The sequence below is a fragment of the Pocillopora verrucosa genome, chromosome 3 (genome assembly GCF_036669915.1).
Source record: "Pocillopora verrucosa isolate sample1 chromosome 3, ASM3666991v2, whole genome shotgun sequence".
Lineage (NCBI taxonomy): Eukaryota > Metazoa > Cnidaria > Anthozoa > Scleractinia > Pocilloporidae > Pocillopora > Pocillopora verrucosa.
Genome location: NC_089314.1, coordinates 42,103 through 66,097, shown reverse-complemented (window position 1 = coordinate 66,097; position 23,995 = coordinate 42,103). Strand labels below are relative to the sequence as shown.

General features: G+C 36.1%; 3 protein-coding genes across 3 annotated transcripts; 1 reads left to right on the top strand and 2 right to left on the bottom strand.

Annotated features, from left to right (window-relative positions):
• Positions 1-1,455: 1,455 nt before the first annotated feature.
• On the bottom strand, positions 1,456-3,259 carry LOC131799431 (melanocortin receptor 4-like). Its single transcript, XM_059117152.2, has 2 exons — positions 3,166-3,259; positions 1,456-2,468 (listed from the first exon to the last, which is right to left on the bottom strand). The coding sequence occupies exon 2, from the start codon at positions 2,416-2,418 to the stop codon at positions 1,456-1,458; it is 963 nt and encodes a 320-aa protein (XP_058973135.2). The 5' UTR covers positions 2,419-2,468; positions 3,166-3,259.
• A 2,973-nt stretch (positions 3,260-6,232) lies between these two features.
• Positions 6,233-19,125, top strand: LOC136279483 (phosphatidate cytidylyltransferase 1-like). Its single transcript, XM_066163364.1, has 17 exons — positions 6,233-6,461; positions 8,205-8,234; positions 8,747-8,835; positions 9,720-9,816; positions 11,033-11,130; positions 11,278-11,374; positions 11,545-11,605; positions 12,939-12,997; positions 13,377-13,459; positions 13,867-13,922; positions 14,472-14,503; positions 14,937-15,005; positions 15,220-15,267; positions 15,868-15,972; positions 16,401-16,535; positions 17,046-17,149; positions 17,528-19,125. Exons 1-17 carry the CDS (start codon positions 6,372-6,374, stop codon positions 17,637-17,639), a joined length of 1,365 nt encoding a protein of 454 aa, XP_066019461.1. The 5' UTR covers positions 6,233-6,371; the 3' UTR covers positions 17,640-19,125.
• Positions 19,126-19,907: 782 nt separating this feature from the next.
• Positions 19,908-23,963, bottom strand: LOC131799390 (proliferating cell nuclear antigen-like). The gene is made up of 7 exons (XM_059117115.2): positions 23,921-23,963; positions 22,525-22,893; positions 22,105-22,172; positions 21,340-21,534; positions 21,113-21,181; positions 20,489-20,580; positions 19,908-20,196 (listed from the first exon to the last, which is right to left on the bottom strand). The coding sequence occupies exons 2-7, from the start codon at positions 22,841-22,843 to the stop codon at positions 20,142-20,144; spliced, it is 798 nt and encodes a 265-aa protein (XP_058973098.1). The 5' UTR covers positions 22,844-22,893; positions 23,921-23,963; the 3' UTR covers positions 19,908-20,141.
• Between the last annotated feature and the right edge of the window lie 32 nt (positions 23,964-23,995).

The window sequence follows — 23,995 nt, the reverse complement described above, 5'->3', positions numbered from 1 at the left end:
TAAGGGCTTTGAGATAAAATAAAGCCGTAAACAACGTGATTTAAAAACTACAGAATTAATGATGTCATTTCGTCTTTATTGTTTATCGGTCTTGAAACATTTTAACTGCACTCTGTTTTCGTTCAGATAGTCCGAAACACTTAAAATCCATGTCTAGAGATGTATAGCGAATAAACGAAAAAAGTTTTTTTTTATTTTAGCTCCAGACACCGCGTAACTGGTCCTGTTTTCCTTCTGTTTTACCTTGCTGCGCTCTGTGATCAGTCAAAAAAAATCGCGCAAACCTCTTGACCAAGCAGGCGCCAAACTTCAACCAATTACGACTTAGTCATTCGCGAATTCGCGCGCCTCAGACAATTTGCTAGTTTCTACTTTGAGTTCTCAGCGGCTGCCTGTGATTTTACTTGGCCTTGAAACAAATATGAAATGATAAGCTAGATGACATCAATAATGATACTTTCGTCGAAGGTTTAGCCTCCCACCCAAGCTTCGTCACGCGTTTCTACCAGCGGACGCTAACAAGCCCTTGGTGCGGGAGGCTATAAGAGGTCAAGAGTTCGATGGGATGAAATATTGCATGTTTTACTCGATTGAAGGGAGTTCTTAGAGACGTACTGAAAAAGAAACAAATTTTGTTTGATCAATGGCTCCCGAATGGCAACTTTGCTATCAACCAGAAGATTCCTTTCGAATTTCGAAGTAATCGTTCTTTACTAGAACCGGAAACTTTTTCTGACTGCTCGTTTGTGATTGACAGTTTTTGTAATGTTGGCCTATCAAATTAATTAAACCATTATAACAGTGATTGTGATAAGCTTAATTAAGGAAGCTTCACGAAATTAAAGATTCACGCTGAACCAATTTTCCCTCCCTGTTTTGATAAAATTTGTTTTGGAGATACGAGCCGGATGAATGGGAAAATTACTGAATTCTATCATAACACAAATTGTGTTCTGTCCTATTCTATAGTACTAGGAGGCGGTAAAGCACCGAAGAGCTAGGGAGAAATACTGTGTTTCATGTTCTCCCTTAAAATTCTTCCGTCATCCAACCATTTTGCGTCTTGCAACACGACAGCACACCTGTGGCTTCTTTATCGATTGAAAAGATCATCTAAAAGTTTGCAAAATTGCGCACAATATTAGAAATACTTGTGCAATATTTGTTACTTTTACCTTCATGACAAAACTGCATGTTGTTATTAAACTCTACTGACAAAAAACGTACAATTAACCACGTACATATACTACTCTCGTCATGAAAGAAATTGACGTAAACAATACCTCCTCTTTTTAACTCAGATGGACGTCCCCACCCTCTCCCCTCCAAATTGAAATTTTAAGATGAATTTTACATCTACACTTAAAACAACATCATCAGGCTGTTTTTAAGAAATGGAAAGACTTTTTATTTAACAATTCTAAATTGTGTTGTATTTACAAGACAGGTGAATAACTACAGATTTTGCTGAGGCAAAACATCCTTGTCTTTACTTGAGCGCTTTGAACTCCTGCGGAATATTATACGTAAAATTCCCTCCCTCAATTCCGGCATCCTTATGGCATAAATTATGGGATTTATTAGCGAGTTCGTAAACAAGAAAGTAACGGTTATGAAGAGAAAGTTCATAGTTGATCGCCTTGAAAGGCTCGTGAAGAACTGGAAATCAAACACAATGATACTTAATCTTATTACAGTGGGCAGAATAGTGAACAATGATCCAAGAGTGATAAGAAACAATGTACTCGTCAATTTTCTTTCCCTCAGACCGGCTGCACCATGCTGTTGAGGATGACGATTGAAACGAACTTTGATATAGATAGAAAGATAGGAAAGACAAATCACAAATAGTTGAACTGCAAAGTATGAAAGTATGACGATAAAATCGAAATTAAGACTGAAATTACGGCTTGCTATTTGTGTTGCTCTTAGTGCTAAGGGTACAATCCAAGTTACTGCTATTACCACTCCATAAACCCAGTTTTTTACAAAGCGATGCCTGAATGGAAAAAATGTGGCGTTAACTCGTTCTAGAGAAATAACGGAGAGATTACAAAGAGACACTAACAAGAATATCGACTCGAAAACTTTTTGTATTCTCATCCATGATTCTTCATCAGTCGGACTGTTGTCACCCCACAGATCACACCAGGTACCTCCCAATCTGGCAATCCAAGCAGGTCCCGAAACACCAACTAAGAGATCGACTACTGCCAGATGGATGATCAAGTATGTACTCCGCCGCTGTAGCCGGCGCTGCTTCACAAATACAATAATGGTGATGATATTAAGGACGGTTATGACCAAAGACTCGACGCTGATTACAACAAGCCAAGGGATACATTGTGACGCCGGAGCCCGCATCCACACCTCATCGCTGGCTTTATTTTGAGTACCGTCGCTGATGAATGAAGCCATTGTGTTGCCTAAAATACTTGTATCGACTTGTAGCGCGTTTATCAAATCACCTGAGCGTGAAAGAAAGAAACAGCTAAATACAAATGAAAAAAAGTGGAGATTTGCTTTCGTAACAAACTACTGACAAGGATATACATGATCAGAATCATATCATGATGTAATGGTCGGCATGTCTGTTGCTTCTACGCTGCGATTATGAAAAACAGTGGTTTCATTTTAGTTGTCACAATTCTCGATAACTAATTTTGTGTAAAATCCGTCCTCAAGGTAAATTCCAATCTAAAGATTTTCTAAACAGAGCCGTTTTCCAAGTCACGTTAATAAAGAGTGCTGTGAGCTGGGATTCGCCAAACAGGCGACCAGGCGTTCTATATTTTTGGGAAGCGAAATAGATATGCTAGAAGGAAAGAACGCCTGATCACAGGTTAGAGTTCGCTAGGTCAGCTAACTTGTTTACATCCCCGTTGCCACCCAATAGAGTTCAGTTTGGTAGTAACAACTGTGCGATTCGTCATTCATAGCTGAGTTCACGAAAGGATGCCCGAATAGACCAAATTTAACTATCTGAAAAATCTGATTTGGGAGACAAGACATATCTAAACACAAAAGGCGAACCCGTCTATTGAAGCATATATAAGAACGAGAGCTAGGATGTGTCATATCTAGCAAGATCATGCGATTTTATCGTATATAAGCCGAAAGAAAACCTAAAATTTGACAGTTATTCATTCTGGACGCGTGACTTACTTTTGTTGGTGGCTCCGGGGATGAACTAGACCTCAAGCAACTCCGATAAACTTCCAATTTTAATCCCGGAGATTTTTGGTTCTTTCCGTAAAATTATCCTCTCACAGTTCATTGCTTTCGTGCGCAGGTAGACCTAAAGTATGAGTGTTAGTGACGTAAAGGAAATAATTTTGAAGGGATTAGCTCATTGAGAGCGGATAGGCAATATCAGGCAAACAATAAAACATAGTTACATTGTTTGACTTTCATTTTAAGAGCATGTGTTGATGTTGGACATTGGACAATGGGCAGTGACTGGGAAAAACTGGTAAAATTATCTGAAGCTTTGGCCGGCAACATTTAGTCACTTGAGATTTTAAAAGAATATTTAAGGCACCGTAAACAACTGAATATTTTGTTTACCCGAACTGCCTTAATGCACAGCGAATATATGTTAACCTAGGTTGAGTAGGGCAATCACAGACTCCTTAAAAATAGTCCAATTGGGCCAAGATCAGTCTATGAAATTATTGACTGTGGACGCGCGGAATCTCTGGAACTTGTGGAACTTATAAGGAAAAATATTTTTCATTAGCACTAAACATCGAGGGTTCGGGGTACGAAGGAAAAAATTACTGTCATTGTATGGCGGAAATCTGGGGGAAATCGAATTTGGTTCGAGTTAGCGCGAGGTTCGAAATATCGAGGGTTTGAGTTATCAAGATTCGATTGATGATGACGAGGAAATTTATCTAAGAGCAGAATAACATTTTACATACGAGGGATCATTATAAGCTATAATCGTCGATAATTTATATTTATTTTGAAATCGTGTCCAATTCTACGTAGTAAAACAAACCTTTTCTCCCCTGTTTCCTGCGATATGAGCTGTCAGTCCAATACAGTTGTTATAAACTAAATATTGCTAAGTGGACAATCGACTGTGAACCATTTAATCAGTTTGAAGTCGTGTGTATATCATAAGTTATACACCTGCCGGTGATTTTGGTATTCGTGTCATATAGAGTACTGTGCTGCCAAAAAATAACAATAAACTTGACTGACCGTCTGAAAAGGCCGAAAGTTAATCGGAAATAAGAAAAATGTGTAAAGCATCCTATACAAATATTTTTGAGATTTTTCAAGTTTGAGTGCGGCTGTCAAACTGATAAAGACAGATGTTATATATTTGCCATTTTATTTTCGGCTATGACTTTTACATATGAAGTGTACTGGCGTTTCGATTTTTGAAACAACATTTTTTCGAAAATAGGTTCATGTGCAGGTTATAATTAAGACTGTGTGAAAAAAATGGAAACGTCCATAGGAATCTTTGAAAGAAACAAAAGTAAGTAAAAGGAAAACTTGAGTCTTCTCGAACATAAATCCCATCCGACTACCTGTAACCTGTCAATTTACCATTTCGTTTGAGCTCTATCAAAAAGGTTAGATGCTTTTGAAACACCGTGACTTCCTGGCTTGCATGGTTTTCTATTATTCCTGTAAAACAAGTTAGTTCTGGCAGCCAGAAAGCAGTCCATTCACCAGGCCACGATCCGAGCGACGACCCTAGCCACAACAACTTCCGCACATGCGAAGACGTTTGACGGTTAGGCCTGTCCCGATTGTGCCCGTAAAATGCTGGTTAATGCTAAAAAATAAACAAAAATTCAAACAGTTGCGACCCGAATTTCTTGATATTTTTATATGAACTGTTGATTAAATGTTTTATTTTTCGTTTTTTCAGTATAACTACTGGCATCAGTTAAGAAAACTGCTCGCAAATATGGGCGAGATTTATCGTGCGTTATTGTATCGCTCTAGACAGAAATCATCAGGCACACAACCTTACCTTAACGCCAAATTGGTCAGGCCAGCGAGTAGAATTTCTTTATCGCGAAGTAATACACAGTTAAAACCTTACCTTATAGAAAAAACGATAACCTCTTTTTGTGGATACCGCATTTGTGGAAATTGCCATTCATGCTATGATTGCGTGGTTATTTCCAAAGAGAAAAATGTGCGAAAGGGTCCTAAATTTACGTAGCACTCATAACGCGCAAGCCGCGCGGATCCTCGCGCCAGTTTACATTTTAACTGTCAATTTAAATTAATTTCACGTTTGAAGGCGAACACATCTCTTTCACTTGCTAATTGAGTCCTCTCGCTTTACTTTGACAAGCCTATGGATCATTTTACATTTGCCTGGTGAGAATTTTTTTCTTAAGCAAAGCTCGTCGAGAGTGACAGGCTATGTGTTCAAAAGGTTGATAAAAATTTGAGAAATTTGAATAAATCGTTGACTTTCCGTGCTAAATTTGTGCTCTAAAGCAATATTGTGCGCAAAAATTGCTCAGAAATACAAAAATTCGAAACGCCAGAAGTTGCTCAGAAGTTGCCGTGCACAGCCATGACCGGCCTATTGACGGTCTCCACAATATCTCCCTGCAATGCGGACTTTCTCACAGGTCGCTATCTTGCATCCCAGAATCTGGAGCAAAACCCTTCTTCATCAGCCCGTATGACATAATATTTTGACCGCATGAATTGAAAGACATGCACAATATTTTTTTCAGAGCAAAGAGACTCGACCTTCAGGCCACCAAAAAAAAAAAAACCGGAAATGGGCAAAATTTCTGAATCGCATCTCTAAATGCTAAGCTTCTGCAACAGTCAAAGAATAAAAAAGACATATTGTCCTTTCTGTTGGAGATGCCAAGTTTTCTGGAAAAAAAAAAGGGTTTCCATGCCTTTTTCAAAAGCGCTGTTGATATTAGAAAAATGTAGAGGAAGACCTGGGAATAGGATAGATATAGATGTAGATAATGGCTGAGAATTATTACGCCGATTACAATCAATTCAAGCCTGTGATAAAAAAAAAACAACAAATGAAAAAAAAATTCTGGCTGAATTAATTCAAATCTATGCGGCAGCTTCAATTTTCAAATGAAATGAACACTTTTAATTTACAGTTGCACCTTTCTATGAGGACTCTTTATCATTGTTTACTTATAAACAAAGTACCCTCAGATCGAGGCGGTTTCGCCACCAGTTTGGCTCCTTCAGAGGCAAGCCCTAGCTCCCAGAGATCTTAGCGAGCCATGCACCTCGCCATTGAAAGACAACTGATCAAAACCTAGCCGCTATAAAGTTCACCTTTGATGGAGCTCAACTTCCAGCGCTTGTGGTGAAAATCGACCTCACATAGGAGATAATCTCCTTGGGAAATGTCCACAGAAGTAGGTGCGACAAGAAGACGTGGAAAAGAAGGCTTAACTGCGAATGGATCGAGCGAAGATCTCTTTGATGGTCTGAAGGTAAAGTTGTTGTCAAGATTGGTGTCTTGGATTCTGCAATGTTTTTTGCTAGCTGATTGTGAGGCTGTCAAACTACCTCTACCTAACCTTTTCTTAATAGCATTATTTGCTCGAGTTTCTTCTTTGTATTACTGCGTGGGCTGTAAGATTCACCAGATCAGGCGATCGATGTTATGTTTCCAGCAATCATATACTAAACTATTTCTCATTCGGCACAAATCGTGCTGTGGTCAGCATTTTAACTTTTATTCGAGCATTGGTGTTTAATTACTACCACCGCTTTTTTTTGCAAAATCTTGCGGTGTTGCTGCTTTTTTCATTCCCGCAGAAATGCAAATTTACTGCAAAAGACGTTGTTGATTCTCAAGCATTCTCCACAATGTTTTGCTACGTTCAATGGTCGACCAGTATTTTTCGGATCACGCGAGGCTACCGTATTACAAATCTTATTATGCCAAACTGTCAATTAAATAAAACATTGTCATATCGTAAGGATATTTTTAGTGTCTCTATAAAATATTGTTGATTCCGTTCTTACGGCACTGCAAAACTGCACTTTGATCATAATCGCGAATCTTATGATATGCAGATTGGTCATATTTTTCAAACAACCAACGTTTCTATTGGTCGGGCGCCTTTGTTTACTTACGTTTTCTTAGAATTGTCTTTTGTTTCAACCGAATCTCATATTAAGTTTTCATTTTTTGACAGCTAATATTCGATGTTTACTTACATCGTGAAGAGGAGCGTGGTTGACGATAGTTTCTTGTGAATAAAAGCATCAAAAACGAAAATGATGTGCCTGTTCTTATTTCACAGGTGCTCTCATTGATTTACAAATACAGCAAAATTAAATCAACTGCAAGGCAAAAGTGTACTAAGTCAAGTATATAATTGCCTGCAACCTTAAAAAAAAATTTTTTTTGGTGAAGGAAATGAAATCAGCCTCTCTACTTCTCAGTTTTCTCTCTATCATTGTATCATCATATCAAGCAAAATATATTTTTATCCATGATATGCACAATAATAGAAATAAAAAATGTAGCTTGAGGATGTGCACACAGGAAGAGATAGAAAGAAGAAAATTTTTTTTTTATTAGAGACCATATGGTATGCAAATATTCAAACAGTTGGTTAAGGAGAGTTTTTGTGTCTGAAAAGGATAGCAGTGACAGTAGAAATGGCAGTGTTAGTTGGTGATTTCTGATGCAGGTATACATAAATAAGAAACAAAAATTTGAAATAGCTGTTAGGTTTTGAAAAGCTTGTTTAACAATGCAAAATATCTGTTGTTTTCCATCCAAAGGCTTCTACATTCAGTATCTTTTGTAAACAGTAGACTTTTTGCTGACTTAAGATCCTGAATTGTTGAAAATTATTTTTTGAGTTACACAAAATTTGAACTTTCACTTTGATGAATTTTGCTTTTATGAGAAGATTTAAATAACAGTCAGATAATGTAGAATTAATTCTCTGACTATTTTCCTGAGCTTCTTTATTCCTGGAGGAAACCTCTGGAGGTATGTCTATGAAAGTAAGGCAGAGGCAAGAATATTCCAACTAGATAAGGATCATTTTCGCACAAACAAATATTAGAACTATATCACTAAGAAAGCCTCTATAATTCTTCTCTTGTGAGAATGATATAATGGCAAGATAGCAATTTATGTATACATGTATAACATCAGTAGACCTAGAATTCAACACGTAAGGAACTTTCCCTCTTTCTTTTGTTATTTGCAGAAAGAGGAAAACAGAAATCAAGAGGAACAGGTCAATAATTTTATTTTTCTAGAATTCTACTTATGTAAGCACACTGTCCTAAGCCTCAACTTGATTAATGTTCACCATTTGGTGCACTAAAAATATGAAGTGATTACACAAAATTATTTATTCATTCTTAAAAGAAAATGACAAACAGGAGAAAATGGATGAGGCACAGGACAAATTTTCACTTTGCAAACTGGCTTTGTCATTGGTAAAGTGGCTGTCCAACTATCACAGTCAAATATGAGTTGTGCTTATTGTCTTAAGGCTTCGCACTCTGTGAGACTTAATGGAAAGGGATAAGTTATATATGATAAAATAGGTCTTAAAAGATTTTCATGCCAAATTAGTGCAGTAAGTAACAAAGTAATGTCATGAAATTTGTGGCTTTCACTGCAATTTTATCTGGAGAAATTATACAGAGTCGCTTGGAGTGCAGCTATTTGCACATAACTGTTACCAGATCTAAAATTCCCTTTATGACAAATTAAAGATTTAGTTATGTTTTGTTTTGATAGGAAATACCACCCTCAGAAGATAAAAGAGAAACTTACTCAGACTCAGCTCCTGTAGAACAACCAAGCATGTTAGCAAGCTTGAATCCACGGTGAGCTGCTCTCTATGTATGTCTTCCTGGTGTATGTATTGATTATTGAGAAGTATATTTGACAAATCTTACAGATGAATGTTTGTCTGCAGTGAGTGTAAGAACTAGCATTGTAAGGTGCTCTCTCCGTATATGTCTTTGTAGTTTACGTATTGCTTATCAAGAAGTATACACAACACATCTTACAGACAAATGTTTGTTATAGTGAGTGTAAGAACTAGCATTGTAAGGTGCTCTCTATAGATATGTCACTGTAATTTATATTTTGCTTATCAAGAAATATACAGAACACATCTTACAGACAAATGTTTGTTGCAGTTAGTGTAAGAACTGGCAGTCAGCAAGCTTGGCTAGTTATTTTACAAGGTTTTGCTGGCTTTTTCGGTCTTAAACTCTTTCTGCTGTGGAGAAGGCAACCCAGATGAACTGTTAAAGCTGGAAAAAACAAGCATCAGTGACTTTGCTTGAGTTAAAACTTCATGATGTTTATGTAGTTGGAAACAGACTGAATACTAGATAACATAGCTAGAGATCAAAGTGACCTCTTAAACTTGGGATAAAGTTGAGGGAAAGTCCTTGAAAATACCCCTTTGTGACCAAAAAATAGGTTCAGCACTAGGACTCCCCCTTAAAACATTCAATGCTTGGAGGGGAGGGGGAATAAGGGCAGAATTCATCAGCCACATAATTTTCATGTTGCTTTGTTCAACTGAAGTAATTTTCAGTAAGTTGCTTATAGCATCTAAATCTCTAACCTACTTTCCAAAGAAGATTTGTTAGCCACAAGGGAAAAACATCAGTTAGATTTTTTATCTACATGTAAGTATACAGTGGTGCTTTGTTTTGTCTTAAAGAGCAGTTAACATTGTTTTCTTGTCTTCCAGATGGAGGAACTGGTGGATCAGAGGAATGTTCTCTTTGGTGATGATTGGAGGTTTCTCTGTTATAGTTTACTTAGGTCCTTTTGCTTTAATCCTGTTGGTAAGTTTTTAAGAACTCTGTTTTCACATACATTGTAAACAAAAAGAAAAGTGAATGAAGAATTTAGATATATGAAAATTCACATATTTGCACTGCGGTGGAGAGATGAAATTAGAAGATCCTCGCAGCTAAGAACACTACTGAAACTAGTAGTTGTAAATAGGACCTGAAAAAAATTCAGGCCCGTACGGGATTTGAACCCATGACCTCTGCGATACCGGTGCAGCGCTCTACCAATTGAGCTAACAAGCCAACTGGGAGCTGGTCAATGAATTGGGTACAAATAAACATCCAAGCAATATGTGAATTTTCATATATCTAAATTCTTCATTCACTTGGATGTTTATTTGTACCCAATTCATTGACCAGCTCCCAGTTGGCTTGTTAGCTCAATTGGTAGAGCGCTGCACCGGTATCGCAGAGGTCATGGGTTCAAATCCCGTACGGGCCTGAATTTTTTTCAGGTCCTATTTACAACTACTAGTTTCAGTAGTGTTCTTAGCTGCGAGGATCTTCTAATTTCAAAAAGAAAAGTGTGAGAGAAAGGGTGGATATCTGCAATGTGCAGAATGAAAAGGCATCATGTGGATATGGTTTTTAGTTTATACAATCATGTCAGGAGATTCTGTGGTGTATTGGTTGGCATGTTGCACTCCAGGTCCCTGGTTTTCCAAGAGTGGATAATGGTATTCACTCCATCCATCAGACAGCGCGGTGCAATTTGTTACCTTTTATTGTCTGGATAGTGACTTACCTGTTGGCCAACATTGTTTGTCCTTTGGAGAACTGTTACTGTCATGCGTTCTTGGGCAAGATGCTTTAAAATACACTTAGGATGCTTCTCTCCTCCAAGGGGTTTTATCAGGTACCAGCAAACTGTATGAAAACAGTACTACTGAAAAGTAATTTGACACCCCCTCAAAGCTCAGTCCTCAATTCTTGAAAACTTAAGGGAGTGAGGCTTCGAGTTTCAAGACATTTGAGTCAAGTTTTGAGCCACTCAAAATAATAACAAAATGCTGGGGGGTGGTAACATGCCACTGTTTAGTATACCCTGTAGGGAAGGGGAGAGAAGCAATGTTCCCTTACACTTTCTGTCAATGAAAGCTAGATGAGTTCTGGCCATCAGGGGCAAACAGTTCTATGACACTTAACCCCTGAGGTGGACAACTATTCTCTAGAAGACAACTATTCTACTGCTCCTTTCATTTTGCAGATCCAGTGTATTCAAATCAAGTGTTACCATGAGATCATCTCTATTGGACACAAGAAATATGAAAAATACAACCTTCCATGGTTCAGATCCCTAAGTTGGTAGGATGATTTGCAGTTTACAGATTGTGTTGTAGGAACTAGTATACAGTGACAGATTGATCCTACTGATCCTCTCATTATCCATTCCAGATGGAAATTTTCAGGAGCTGAAAGTAATTTTGTCATGTTTTTCATTTTTTTTTACAGGTATTTTCTTGGATGTGCAAACTTTTTCTTTTATGGCGAGAGCATAACAGATTATTTTAATGGTAATCCAGACCCACAAGTGGATGATGCATCAGAGGTAAGTGGTACACCTTAAGTGTTACTTATTTTCAGGTTTATTTTAGCCTGTAAAAGTTATATTTACCACAATGAATCATCAACCATTTCTATTGTTTCTTTTTCTTTTTCTTTTTCTTTTTTTCGTTTTCTGTTTTGTTTGGTCATTTTTAATTTTTTTTTTTTTTGTAGGAAGTGGTGAAAACGTACATAACTTATCACAGGTTGATTTCGTATTCACTTTACTTAATTGGTGAGTACCATTAAAGAAGTAATAGCACATTATCACATTATTCTGTGTAAACTGTGGTGTTTAACAAGGAATTCCAAATCTAAAAAAGCTGTAACCATGCTCTTGTAAAATAACGAAATTTTTTTGTGTGTTTGATATTGCCAATTAGCTTCTGACACATCACTAGCCCTTTGCACCACTCTGCTTGGTTGCTAAATGAGTGGCAAAGCATCCACAATTCTCAATTCAAAGTCATTTGTTGAATTTTCTTGTCAAAAGGGGCCAGTGGTGTTTATATAATAAACAAAACAATCTATGAATACTTGTACTTAAATAATTTCTATCCTCATGTTCAACTCAATTTCTCACTTGTTTGCTGCAAGCACACCTGGGGGTATCAAGTTGAATGCTCAAAGAGAAATTCCATATCCATGGAGACATGTGTATTATTCCCTATGTACATGTATGAGCCAAAAGATACTGATTTTTTCTGGTGGAACTCCTGTCAAACGGCACAGTAAAGCAGTTGAACAAAAATGATTATAAGGTTGCAGAGTAGTTTTGTGTACTATACTGGCAGACATAGCTCTTACTAATGGATTTTGAGGTCCATAGGTTGTAAGTTACAGATCAAGTTTTTCCACTTGGGTTTGAATGTGCCACAAATCCTAGTGGAAAACATAAGGCTCCTTAATTACATCTCTGAGTCCAAATAGAGGGGAAATATTTCAGTTCAAACAAACTATTGATTTTAGGAGGCTGTGCAATGAAATACTGCACGCTAAATTGACCAATCATAGCACTTGTACTGGCTAAGAGATATGATAAATTGCTTTACACTGTCAGCCTATATTTCTTAGGTGCTGTCAAGATTACAAATGTGCTTCAAACCTAACACTTGTGCATAAAATAATATGAAGTCACTGATACATTGAATATAATAATAATAATAATAATAATAATAATAATAATTTATTAGTTGTATAGCCCTATTTACATGTACAGATCAATAGTGCTTTACACTGAATAAAAATTAAAAACCTTATATATCTAAATAAAATTTACAATAGTAATGGTAGCTAAACATATAAGAATAAATTATTTTAATGTAATATATCTGAGTTAATGATTACAAAAAGCTTCATTAAACAGAAACGTTTTAATAGCTTTTTTAAATTTATCCAAACACTTAATCATTCTAATTTCATGAGGAAGTCTGTTCCATTAGTATGGTGCTGCTGCCTGAAAAGACCGATCTCCAAATGTCTTCAGCATCTTAGCCTTAGGGGGCTCTAAGCGTAATATGTTGTGTAATATGCCAAAAAATGATTGAACAAGTTTTGTTTCCTTGCAGGTTTCATTTTATTTGTGTTAAATTTAAAAAAGGAACACTACAAAGTGCAATTTTCACTGGTAATTATGTTTGTAATTATTTTTTGTGACTTCTATGAAATTAAATGTACATGTAGCATTTCTATCCAAAGTTTCAAGAAGAAAAATCATGTAGGCTTTGTTGTGTGTGTTCTTTTTGAGAGAGTATATGTAAAAAAACCAGCAGAGCCTTTTCAGTTAGATTTCCAAAGATAGATTGAAACAAGCACTGCATGCAAACATTGTTGAGTGTGCAAGAAGTATTCTGAATAATGTTGAACTGTTTTGATGAAAAAGAAACAAAAGAAAGACAGTGCTTTTTCTATCAATGAAGACAGAACATTCTTGTGTAATCTGTTAGTCTGATTGAAAGATGCATTGAGTTCTAATGCAAATAGTGAATTGTCCTCTTTGCTTTTAGTTTGGCTGGACCCATGTGACTTTGCTGATTGTTGTCACCCAATCACACCTCATTATGCAGACCTTGTTTGAAGGACTCATTTGGTGAGTAAATTATTGGCTTGGGATGATGTATATTGCTTTTAACCCTTTAACTCCCAGAAGTGATGAACATGTAACTTCTCCCTATAATATCCTTACGTTCCCAGCAAAAAGTTTATGAGAATACTCAAACTTGTCTATTAGAAGTCAATATCTTGATCTAACACCAAGTTCTCATATCTAGAGTACAAGGAAATTTGTAGCAGCTATAGGGGAGAATTAAAAATCCCATGTTGGAAGTTAAATGAAAGGGCAAAGAATGTATTACCTGGGAGATATCATCACACAAAATTATCAGGACTAGAAAAAATGTGTGGTACTGGCACTAGTAATGAGTAATTGGAAAATTAGCTTCCAGATCTCAGGCATGGTAAGGTTAAATACTATTTTTCTCTCTGCTGTGTTTGAAGGTTCTTTTTACCTGTCAGCATGGTGATTTGCAATGACATCTTTGCATATATTTTTGGTAAGTTACTGGTTGTGCTTAACATCTTTTGCCTACCTTTCCCTTCTGTTTGTATGTCCTTTAGGAATGTCTTGCCATGTTTCTTTGTTTCATGAAGTCAAGTTTGCACTTTGAAATTTGATTAGCTTTAAATTTTTAGACTCTGGAAAACAGAATCTGATAATGAAAGATTTAGGAAAACCTTTCATAATAAAAAGTAGTGAGATTAAAACATGATGTTTCAAGAGAAAGAGACCAACTCTGAACATTCCAAAAGACTCCATTCCAGCAAAACTGTTAATTTATTTATGTACATTCTTTTGTTTTACTCCATCTCATTTTATTCTAATTTAGTTTCACACTTTCCTTTCTTTATATAATCTCACTGAACTTAATATAATTTTACACTTGATTATGGTGACACGTTGTTGCTGAAAACAGAATCATTCTCACTTGGCTGGCAATTAGGATTTCACTAAATTTTTTTAAGTGCCAGAACATCCCTAATGTTTGTTGTGCACCTAATAATGGTAACATTGCTTCTTTTTATGTGTGCAATCATTAAAATAGGATTCTTTTTTGGCCGAACTCCTCTTATCAAGGTATGTTGTTTCTTCCAGTCTTTTGTGTAGTACAATTACCAGTAATAAACTACTTATAGTTTACTGGTATATAATTATATACTAGTTCAATGTGGTTTATAATTTGAGCACAGAAGCTCATATACTTGCATAGTTCTTGTGACTGGTTTCTTAACACCATTGTGGCAGTATTTTTATCACCAAAGTGTAGGTATGCCCCCATAAGCCAGGCCTTCTAATCTGGCAAAAAATGATTTCTTGTAAGGAGCTGGCCATATGTATTCTGTGGAAGCAAGCTGTTTGATGGAGTGCAATTATCTTTAGGGACTCAAATTCTCTTTATGTCACTTTGTACCCAGCACTAAACTTCACTGAGTACATACACCCTGTACTCTGTCATACATTTTTAAGTGATTCATTAATGATTAACTTTAAACTACACATTTCCTTTCAGCTATCACCCAAGAAAACATGGGAAGGTTTCATTGGTGGAGGAGTGACAACAGTGATATATGGATGGCTTGTAAGTAATTTTGCTGCATGCTAGTTTAAGGGCAATCCATGACAAAGTAGATTGGTTAACACTCTGCAATTGAGATTGCAATGTTCTAGAAGAGCAAACCAGTGTCATTACCAATATGTTTACTTTCCCCTCTGTGTCCCTGTACAATGTTTTCACTTCATTTTCTGTGATTGTGAAACAGTGTTGGATGTCATTTGTTTTATTTTCTCCTTAGATCTCTTATTTCATGTGTCAGTATCAGTATTTCATCTGCCCTGTGGTGGTAAGTTAAGAAAATAAAGGTCCAGATTTATGAATCTTTAACTTTATGATAACTGCATTGGTAAAGTTGGTAAACAAGTTTAAAAACTTTCATTTTTTGTGACCAGACCAATCAATTTTAAATTTAAATGATCTTTTGTAAGACAGGTTTTTCAAATTTTTCATTCAGAACAATAAACGTAGGTATTTAACCCTTTAACTCCCAGAAGTGATAAACATGAAACTTCTCCCTATAATACCCATACATTATCCAGCAAAGGGCAAATGAGAATACCCAAACTTATCAAGTAGAAGTTCTTATCTTGATCTAATACCACATTTGCCTAACTTGTTTGCTAGGAATTGTCAGGAGGGGAGAATTAACAATCAGATCTAGGGAGTTAAAGGGTTTAGGAATTGACTGCTGTGATAGCATATAGTTCTATCATTGAGTGCAATCACTTCAATCCTATTTGCAAATGAAGTGGCTTAGCCAGCCAGTTTGGAATTCTGGGAGGTATCCTTTGATTTGCAAAGAAGATGTTGAGCCCTAAATCTTAGAAGTTGTCTGAAGTCTTTTCATTTGCGTAGTCTAAAATAAGCAAGCTTTGCTTTTTTTCAGTTCAGTGGCTCAATAACAGACTTCAAGACAACTTGTCAGCCTTCATCACTTTACAAATTGACTGCCTTTACCATTCCTGCTCCTGTCAAATATCTTCTAGGATTTGTAAGTTTTAATTCTTGATAACCTCGGAAACAGATTGTTCTCAGTTTCTCTGTTCAGTGAAATGTTTTACTCCTTGGTGTTCTCCAAAGTGAGGTCAGCTGAACAGCTTATTAACGGAGAAGTACATGTATGTGGCAGTAACTGTTTCATTCTTATCTTTGCCATTAAGAATTTTATATACAGGAATGTTACCACTTACATGTACCATGTACTGTATGTATGATTCCAAAGAGTAACCTTGATGTTCAAAAGTTGTCTTCAAATGTGCTGGAAAAATTTAATTTCTGATGCTGCTGTTTGGATGCAACTCGGTTGCTTTAGTTGGAGGTGGACTCACACTAGGATGACAAAATTCTATCCTCTGCATAGCCCATCATATACTCAGCTTATTGTTACAGTTATGTTTAAATATCACCTATTGGTTTCAGGGTGGTTTGACACAAGATGAAGTGTGGCTATATCCAATGCAGTTCCACTCCATTGTTTTGTCACTCTTCAGTTCATTGATCGCACCATTTGGTGGTTTCTTTGCGAGTGGATTCAAGAGGGCCTTTAAAGTCAAGGTATACAGAGAGTCCACCTTCTTTTGTATTGATAATGTCTACAGGTATTGGAATGCAAATTTGCATTCAGTTACATGTGATTTGATTTTCATTTATGCTGCCACCCATCATGCACTGCTTTGAATTGTTAAAATCTATGATCCTGTGACTCACTAGAAAGAACTAAGAAAGCACTCTCCTGTTGGTGGTTTGGTTACATGTCAGTTATCCATCTTATTGTCCAAGATTGTGTTTGTGAATTTTAGCAGGGAGCCAGTGAACACTGCATGTCACTTGGCAGGATTACACTGATTACTTCAGTCATCTGTTGAAGAAGCAGCTAGGGATATAAATTTCAGATCAACTTTCAAAAAGTGCTTGTGGAGACAATGTGATTTTCAGTTACACTGCCCCATAAAGAAATGTCTGAAGTGATGAAAGCTACATTTGTAAGATATGGTGTGTGTGTGTGTGTGTGTGTTTTTTTTTCTTTTTTGGTTTGTTTTGTTTTAATTTTGTTTTGTCCTTCAGGACTTTGGTGATACCATTCCTGGACACGGAGGTCTAGTAGATCGCTTTGACTGTCAGTTCCTCATGGCAACTTTTGTTTATGTTTACCATTCCACATTTATAAGGTATGGTGGATAAACTGCTTGGTCACTTGAAGTATTCTTTGGTTCAAAGCTGGGTTAAGATAATCCAGTGTTAGTATGAAATCTGATCTCAGATCTGAAAGCTTTAAAAGAGAATTCAGTTTAATTCTTTTTGTCTAGAATTTGATTATTGGATGTTTCAAAAATTGTAGAGAAAATTATTCTGTAAAGGCTTTTGCTTAAAGTGATAAAGAAACCTGGACTGAGACTCCACCTCAGGTTAGGGCTAATCAACCTTTGAAAAACTGGACCTTGATGGCCAAGTAGTGACTCGTGACAGTGTAAGCTTTGAAAGGGAACTTTACAAACTTAACATTATCTTGACATTGCTCAAGCAACTATGTGATTTTCTGTATACAGGGCACCTCAACCACACAAAGTGTTGCAACAAGTCTTATCTCTGAAGCCAGAACACCAACTGAACATCTATAAAGAGCTTAAGTCTAGCTTGCTTAGAAGAGGCATTCTATAGTGGATTCAACAGTGCTGCCACAACCATCCCATATTTATCTTGTAAATCACTGGGTAATAATGTTAACTTAAGCATCAGGATTATGATAACTGTACATGTCAATTATATAGGCTATGGGTATCCTTGTATAACAGATATCCTTGTATAATAGATAAATTACTGATTGTATTTTAAGACTTTTGCTTTTCACAATTATGTTTTGAATGTAAGTACAAGCATTTGAATTATGTTGTGTAAAATGAAAAGAAGAAATAAGGTGAGATATGAGTTCCTGTCTGTGAAGCTTGTACAGGTTGACAGGCACAGAACAAGCACTTTGGTTCATCAGATGTCATGATGTGATGTCTTGTGAATTACCATACAGAGTTTCATTATATTGTGCTCAGCTGTTTTGATGTAACACAACTCAAATCATTGGGAGCACAGATATAAGCAAGGAAAAGAAATTGTGCTTGCTCATTTACTTATCCCTAAACTTGTATCTTAGCTTAACTCTTTTGATCCCATGAGTGACCAAGACAGCATTTCTCCCTACAATAAGAATACAATATCAAGCATACAAATGATGGGAATGAAGAAAAAAAATAATCAATTAGATTATTAGTTGATCTGATACCAAATTCTCTGAAGTAACATCACATGCATTGTATGACAGATAGTAAGGACAACTCCAGATGAGATCCCAAGAGTCAAAGGGTTAAATGTGAGCTAGTTCTAAGCTGTTATGCTTGCTTTTAGTTCTCCACTAGTTACTAACACCAGCTTTTGAAACCAGGCTTCAGGGTCCATTGATCCAGTTAAATGTTGAAGTCTGTTACATGATGAAAGGAAAACATCCCCATTCATAGATAAAGGAGGAAAGTAACATTAATACACCTGTTCATAATATTAATATATATATATATTTTAGCTTTTTAACTTTGTTTTAAATTATGTGTGGAGGGATTAATTGTTGATTTTGGAAAGATGTTATATGCATACTGTATCTAAAGATAATAAAATTGATAAAACTTAAACATGTCTAGATCAATAGAAACTATCACTGTAATTTTGATGGTTCTATCCTGTGTTTTAAATATTCTGAACATTACTGTGATATGAAAAACAGCTATTTTTTTTAAAGGCTCTACATTTAGCAATGTCGCCCTTTTGTGCCTCAAAAAAGTGTCATCTGGTGAGAAGAAACAAAAAAATAAGTAAGAGATGAGATAGATAAATATCTAAGAAGTTGTGGATGGCGGAGGTTGGGAAGTCTTAATTAACATGTGTCTTGAACAAAGTTGAAATATTGCAGCAAAATTATGTAGCTTCTTTGAACAACAGTAAGATTTAATTTAGCCACTGATTTGTACAATCTATTTTAATAACAATCTTTGCCTATCAAATGATGTTCATTTAGTGTAATATAAAACCCTGATGTGCAATATTTTAAGAATATCTAGTGTTCTTATTAATGACATTATTAAAGGTGATTTGTGCAAATTGATTTGAAATATGATGGTGATTTTGTAAAGTAGGACTTGAGGTTATTTCTCTAGTTATTCTCATGTCTAGAAATTCAATCCAACCATTTCCCACTGAGATTTACAAACATCTTTCACCAACCTGAGGCTTGTTTCATTTTCAAAATTCATGATGCCCCCAATATCATCACTGTCAGTTTCTATTCTCAAGGTTAGGAGTAAACAAGGTTCATACTCTTCTGAGATAATGAACCTCAATGACCTCCTGAGATTTTTTCCAAGAACTAAGTTCCAAGAATTTAGTTCATGAATGTGAAAACGAACATGTAAAATTCTTGACTTTCAAGGCATGGTAACTGATATAGCAGAACTCTGACATTCCATGTTTTGAATGACCCATATAAGGTAAGTTATTCATGTTCAGCTGTCTTCACCCTTTAACCCCCTTAGAGTGACCAGCATCTAATTTCTCTTTACAATATCATCCCTGAATAACACAGGTCACGAGAATAAAGGAGATGATCACCAGCTAAAGAAGCTTTTGCTTGTTATTAAACAAATTATCCTTACCCACCCTCCTAGGAAATTGAAAGGAAATAGTATGGAGAATTTGCTTCCTGATGTTAGGATAGAATTGGTTAACTTATTAGCCTCCCAGGAATGACCAGTATCTACTTTCTCCTTACAGTATCACCCACAATAAAACACTAAGGCCATAAGAACAAAGGAAACGATATGTGACATGATATAGTGTGTTATCATGACAGTACTTAACAGCATCAACAAGGAAGAACAAAAGCAAGCATTTGAGCCGAATAACAAGTTTATTATATTTCAATTTACCACTATACTTAGTTTGAAACACCTTGAAAAGGTTTTCAACAACCAATGACAACTGGTGAATTTCTTCCATACTGAAGCCCACTACCAAAGCTTCCTTCATTAGTGGTCCCTATGTACAGTTCAGCACTTGTAAAATAATTTCCAACACAAAAAATATAAGATTCCCATCATTTGGGCTGCATGCTTGTGAGCTGCTTTAGTCATCAGTAGCTGCTGGTTCTTCTTCGTCAATCTTTGGTGCAAGGTAATATCTGCAAACACAGATGACATTGGTCAAAGAGGAATAACAAAGGTGACAACATGCAATAACCACCCTGTAACAAATGATTCTTCCTCAAATCATTTCATCTCATTATAATTAGCTTTTGAGCAGGTAAAGGAAGACAATAAACTGGTTAAAGAACAGGACCAACTACCAAAATAGTAAAAAAGTGAAATTTTGACAAAGCTAACAGCAATGAAGAAAGGAGTGTATTACTTTGCCTCTTCATAATACTTTCCTTTTGCTAAATCAAATGAAATATTCTTCCTTTGCAAACTTACTTGAGGTTGCCTAACTCTCCTACTTTGTAGTCAAGGACTAGGGGCACATCCTCTTTCAGTGACATTTTAACTGTGCTGGATAATGGAGTAGCCTGAACAAGAAGAATGAAAAACTGTTGAGGACAAAGTTGGTACTGCCATAGAAAGTAACAATTCAGTTTTGGCACATTCATCTTCATGTCATATTATTTTGAAAAATATTTGATGAGAAGCATTATTTATACTTCCAAAATAAAATTACGAAGCCCTTAAGCCTGCATACATGTATTAGAATGATTTGCTTGACAACTACAGCTTATTCAAGTAATCTGTTATCTATCCAATACTCCCAACTGTTGAGAGAAACTGTGAGAGCAGACTGACTTGCCCAAAAACAAAACCAAATATCACTGGCCATAGTTTAAAATGGCACCATTAGATGTCTTAAATGCTTCATTGGATCTCCTATATAGCCTTTCACAATTCTCCACAAATATTTCAAGTTTTGGTTACCAAGAATTTTTATGTATAATCTTAGTTTTTTCTGGCTGTTTGAACTTGTCTTCTTTCATGCTAAATGTACTTAAGTCTTGGAAAAAGCCATACCTATCATGGATGCATTCTGTCAAGAAAATCTTTTCTTACCTTGGTGAAAAAGTTTAAATATCTGAGAGCAAAAGTAAGTTCCACTGGTTCATTGAGCTGAATTTTAACCTGGAACAACAAAAAGTATAGTATTTATAGAAAATAAACTCATTAAGTTACTTATACCAAGTGAGCTGGCATGAAATTAGCATAATTCATAACTGTCTCTGTACCAATTCCTACATTTTTAATTACGAAGCACATCACTGAATGAAGTGGTAACCAACCTGATCCTCTTCAACATCAACGGTTGAGTTTTGTGAGAGGGTAACTTTTCCTTCACCAAGGTCCCCTTTGGCTGAGAACCTAACTCCTTCTTTAGTACAGTTTATTGTCACTGAATCACCAATCTGTGTCAGGTCTCGACATATTCTTTGGAATTCAGATGATGGCATTGTCACAACAGCATCATATTCCTGGTCCTAAACAAAAAGTTATCAAATGTCACATACTGCATGACAAGTTTTCTTCAACCAAGTAGTCTCAATGACAATCAATACAAATGTCACAAACAGTCCATTTACACAGGCACCAGGTGCCAACTATCCCTTTCCACTTGGTGTCCAAAAATAAGCATGATGCCTTTGCCATCCTGTTAAAAGCTAAAATGCAGCTACTGTTATCCAAACATGTTCATAAGTTTTCTCAATTAGTTTTGATCAAAGGAATTATGGAATTTGAGGAAGCTGTCCAGTATCCCAAGGTTAAGTTGCTTAAATATTCCTCTTTAAAACATATATCTTGTTGTAGTTTGCTGCTTTCACTAGGCAAGATGTACAAGAGTGGAAAAGGTCCACATTTATCAAATTGATTTCAAAGCATGAGAGAGAGAGTAAATAGATAAATAAGTTATTTACTGACTTCAGATTAATCAGTATTGTTAAAAACAGCAATCTCAGACTTAAGAAAGCTTCTCTATCCACCTTTGCAAGACCTTGTCACAGTTTTTCACTTTCCCTAACCAGTAATAAGATATATCATAGCTTACGTACAGGTATTCCTAAATGCTCACTGTCAATATCCATAAGTCTCATTTTATATTCGCATTGCCGTTCACCATCTAAAAGAAATGAACACAAAGTAAGAAAAGGATGTGTCAAATCACAGTTTGCTAATGGTTTCAAAGAATCTCATTTGGTACTATACTCTTGAGAAATACTCCTGGTCTGTCACAGTTATCTGGAAAAGTTAAGCCTTGATTTGTTATGTAAACATCTTCCATTTCTACCTTTGTAACAATTGCCAGCTTTGATGAGCAAGTTTGCTAATCAAAGGGTGTCTTTCTTTCCTACAGGAAGGGAGGTAGGGAGATTGAACAAATATTTTACTTCTGAAGACCACTTAAAAATTTTTGGTTGCCACATTTGGGTAAAATTGAGCTCAGAGCATTGAAATTTTTAAATAGTACTTACTTTGGCTATCAAACTGAAATGTCACCATGTCACCTCCTTCTTCAGCTTTAATTGTGATGCTGTCATCATTACTAGCACACTTCAGTATTTTGGAAAGATTAGCAGTTTCCATTCCAAGAATGACATTTCTATCACACCTATATGGCTCAAATCCATCAGCTTCTAATGATATTGAAACTAAACTGACGTGACTACTGTCCATGGCTTGAACATTAATGCCACTACTTGAACATTCCCAATTTGCATTTGGAACCAAATCTTTGATGGCTTCAAGAACCTTTTTGAAGACGTTTCCTTGACCAAGTTTAGCCTCAAACATTTTGCAGACAGACGATGACAGAAGTTAATGTGTAGAAGAATGATTGAAGTCTGAAACAATATAATGCATGATTAGACTGACCATCTGACAAATTCTTGTTTCCCTCATCTTTTAAACTAACCCTGGAGATCCAGTTGTTATAGAAACTTTAAGTGATGACAGAACTTTAAATTTTGCATGCTGTAATTATTTATCTACGTTTATGATCAGTGATGAGCCCAGGAAGTTATATTTCAATACATCAAGTTGAAGATTGCCAGTTGAACGATTTTACTTAACACATAAATCTTCCACCCTATTTGCAAATCTACATTGCTATCAAGTTGCATTTAGTGTGTTGTATCATTCACTTGATCCAAAATTTAGCAAATTCGAAGCTTAATTATGCTTGAGCCATGAAAAAAATCAAATCCTCTACAATAAAAATAAATAAATAAGTTTAAATTGCTACGACGATGACTCCTCACGATATTTCTGCCATCAAACGAAAGTTCTATGCTTAACATTCTTTAACCCATCGAGGGTTCGAATTCGACCCATTAAAATGGCGGGAAAGGTAGCCATTATTCCCGCGCTCGATTTGAAGTAAATATTTTAGATGCGTTAGCAAAACCTTGGAGAGGATGTCTTAAATTGATCTTAATTGTAATCAAACGAAAGCTTGCCTTGGAAAGCTACTGGGCGAATGTTTGTGAAAATATCGCCCACAAACTCGAAGAAGCAAATGCACGCTGTTTGACACAATGTGGTTCGAATTCCAAACTAAACCTATCGTCTTTGACTTATTCCGTTTCCTCTATCCTCCAAATCTTCACATGCTGTAAATAATTGAATGATCGCGAATGAAATCGAAAATTAAGACGATTTCTTAGTTCGACAACAACATGGCCGCTTAAGCAGTTATCGCAGACTCTAGCGTCGATACGCATATCAAGCAAACTTAAATCACCCTATAGCAATCATGATCCGGTGAAATATCGCGAATACTTAAACAAGCTTTTCCATGGGTAATCGTTAGCATTATTGATAAGTTTTCTTTATCGGAGAACACAAATGAGTACATAACATGTACCTTACCTGAACACACGACGATCGAAGACGAATTATGAATTACGCGCCAAGGTCTTGAATGAAAAAAAGTGCGGGAAATTC

What these genes read in the sequence shown, in the direction of transcription:
- LOC136279483 (XM_066163364.1), top strand. Translation starts at nt 6,372, where the DNA reads ATGTCCACAGAAGTAGGTGCGACAAGAAGACGTGGAAAAGAAGGCTTA. An exon ending in ATCTCTTTGATGGTCTGAAG is followed by an intron (nt 6,462 to 8,204) that starts GTAAAGTTGTTG and finishes TGTTATTTGCAG; the next exon opens with AAAGAGGAAAACAGAAATCA. An exon ending in ATTTCATCTGCCCTGTGGTG is followed by an intron (nt 15,268 to 15,867) that starts GTAAGTTAAGAA and finishes GCTTTTTTTCAG; the next exon opens with TTCAGTGGCTCAATAACAGA.
- LOC131799390 (XM_059117115.2), bottom strand. Translation starts at nt 22,843, where the DNA reads ATGTTTGAGGCTAAACTTGGTCAAGGAAACGTCTTCAAAAAGGTTCTT. An exon ending in ATTTCAGTTTGATAGCCAAA is followed by an intron (nt 22,173 to 22,524) that starts GTAAGTACTATT and finishes CATTTCTTTTAG; the next exon opens with ATGGTGAACGGCAATGCGAA. An exon ending in TTGATGTTGAAGAGGATCAG is followed by an intron (nt 21,182 to 21,339) that starts GTTGGTTACCAC and finishes TTGTTGTTCCAG; the next exon opens with GTTAAAATTCAGCTCAATGA.
- LOC131799431 (XM_059117152.2), bottom strand. Translation starts at nt 2,418, where the DNA reads ATGGCTTCATTCATCAGCGACGGTACTCAAAATAAAGCCAGCGATGAG.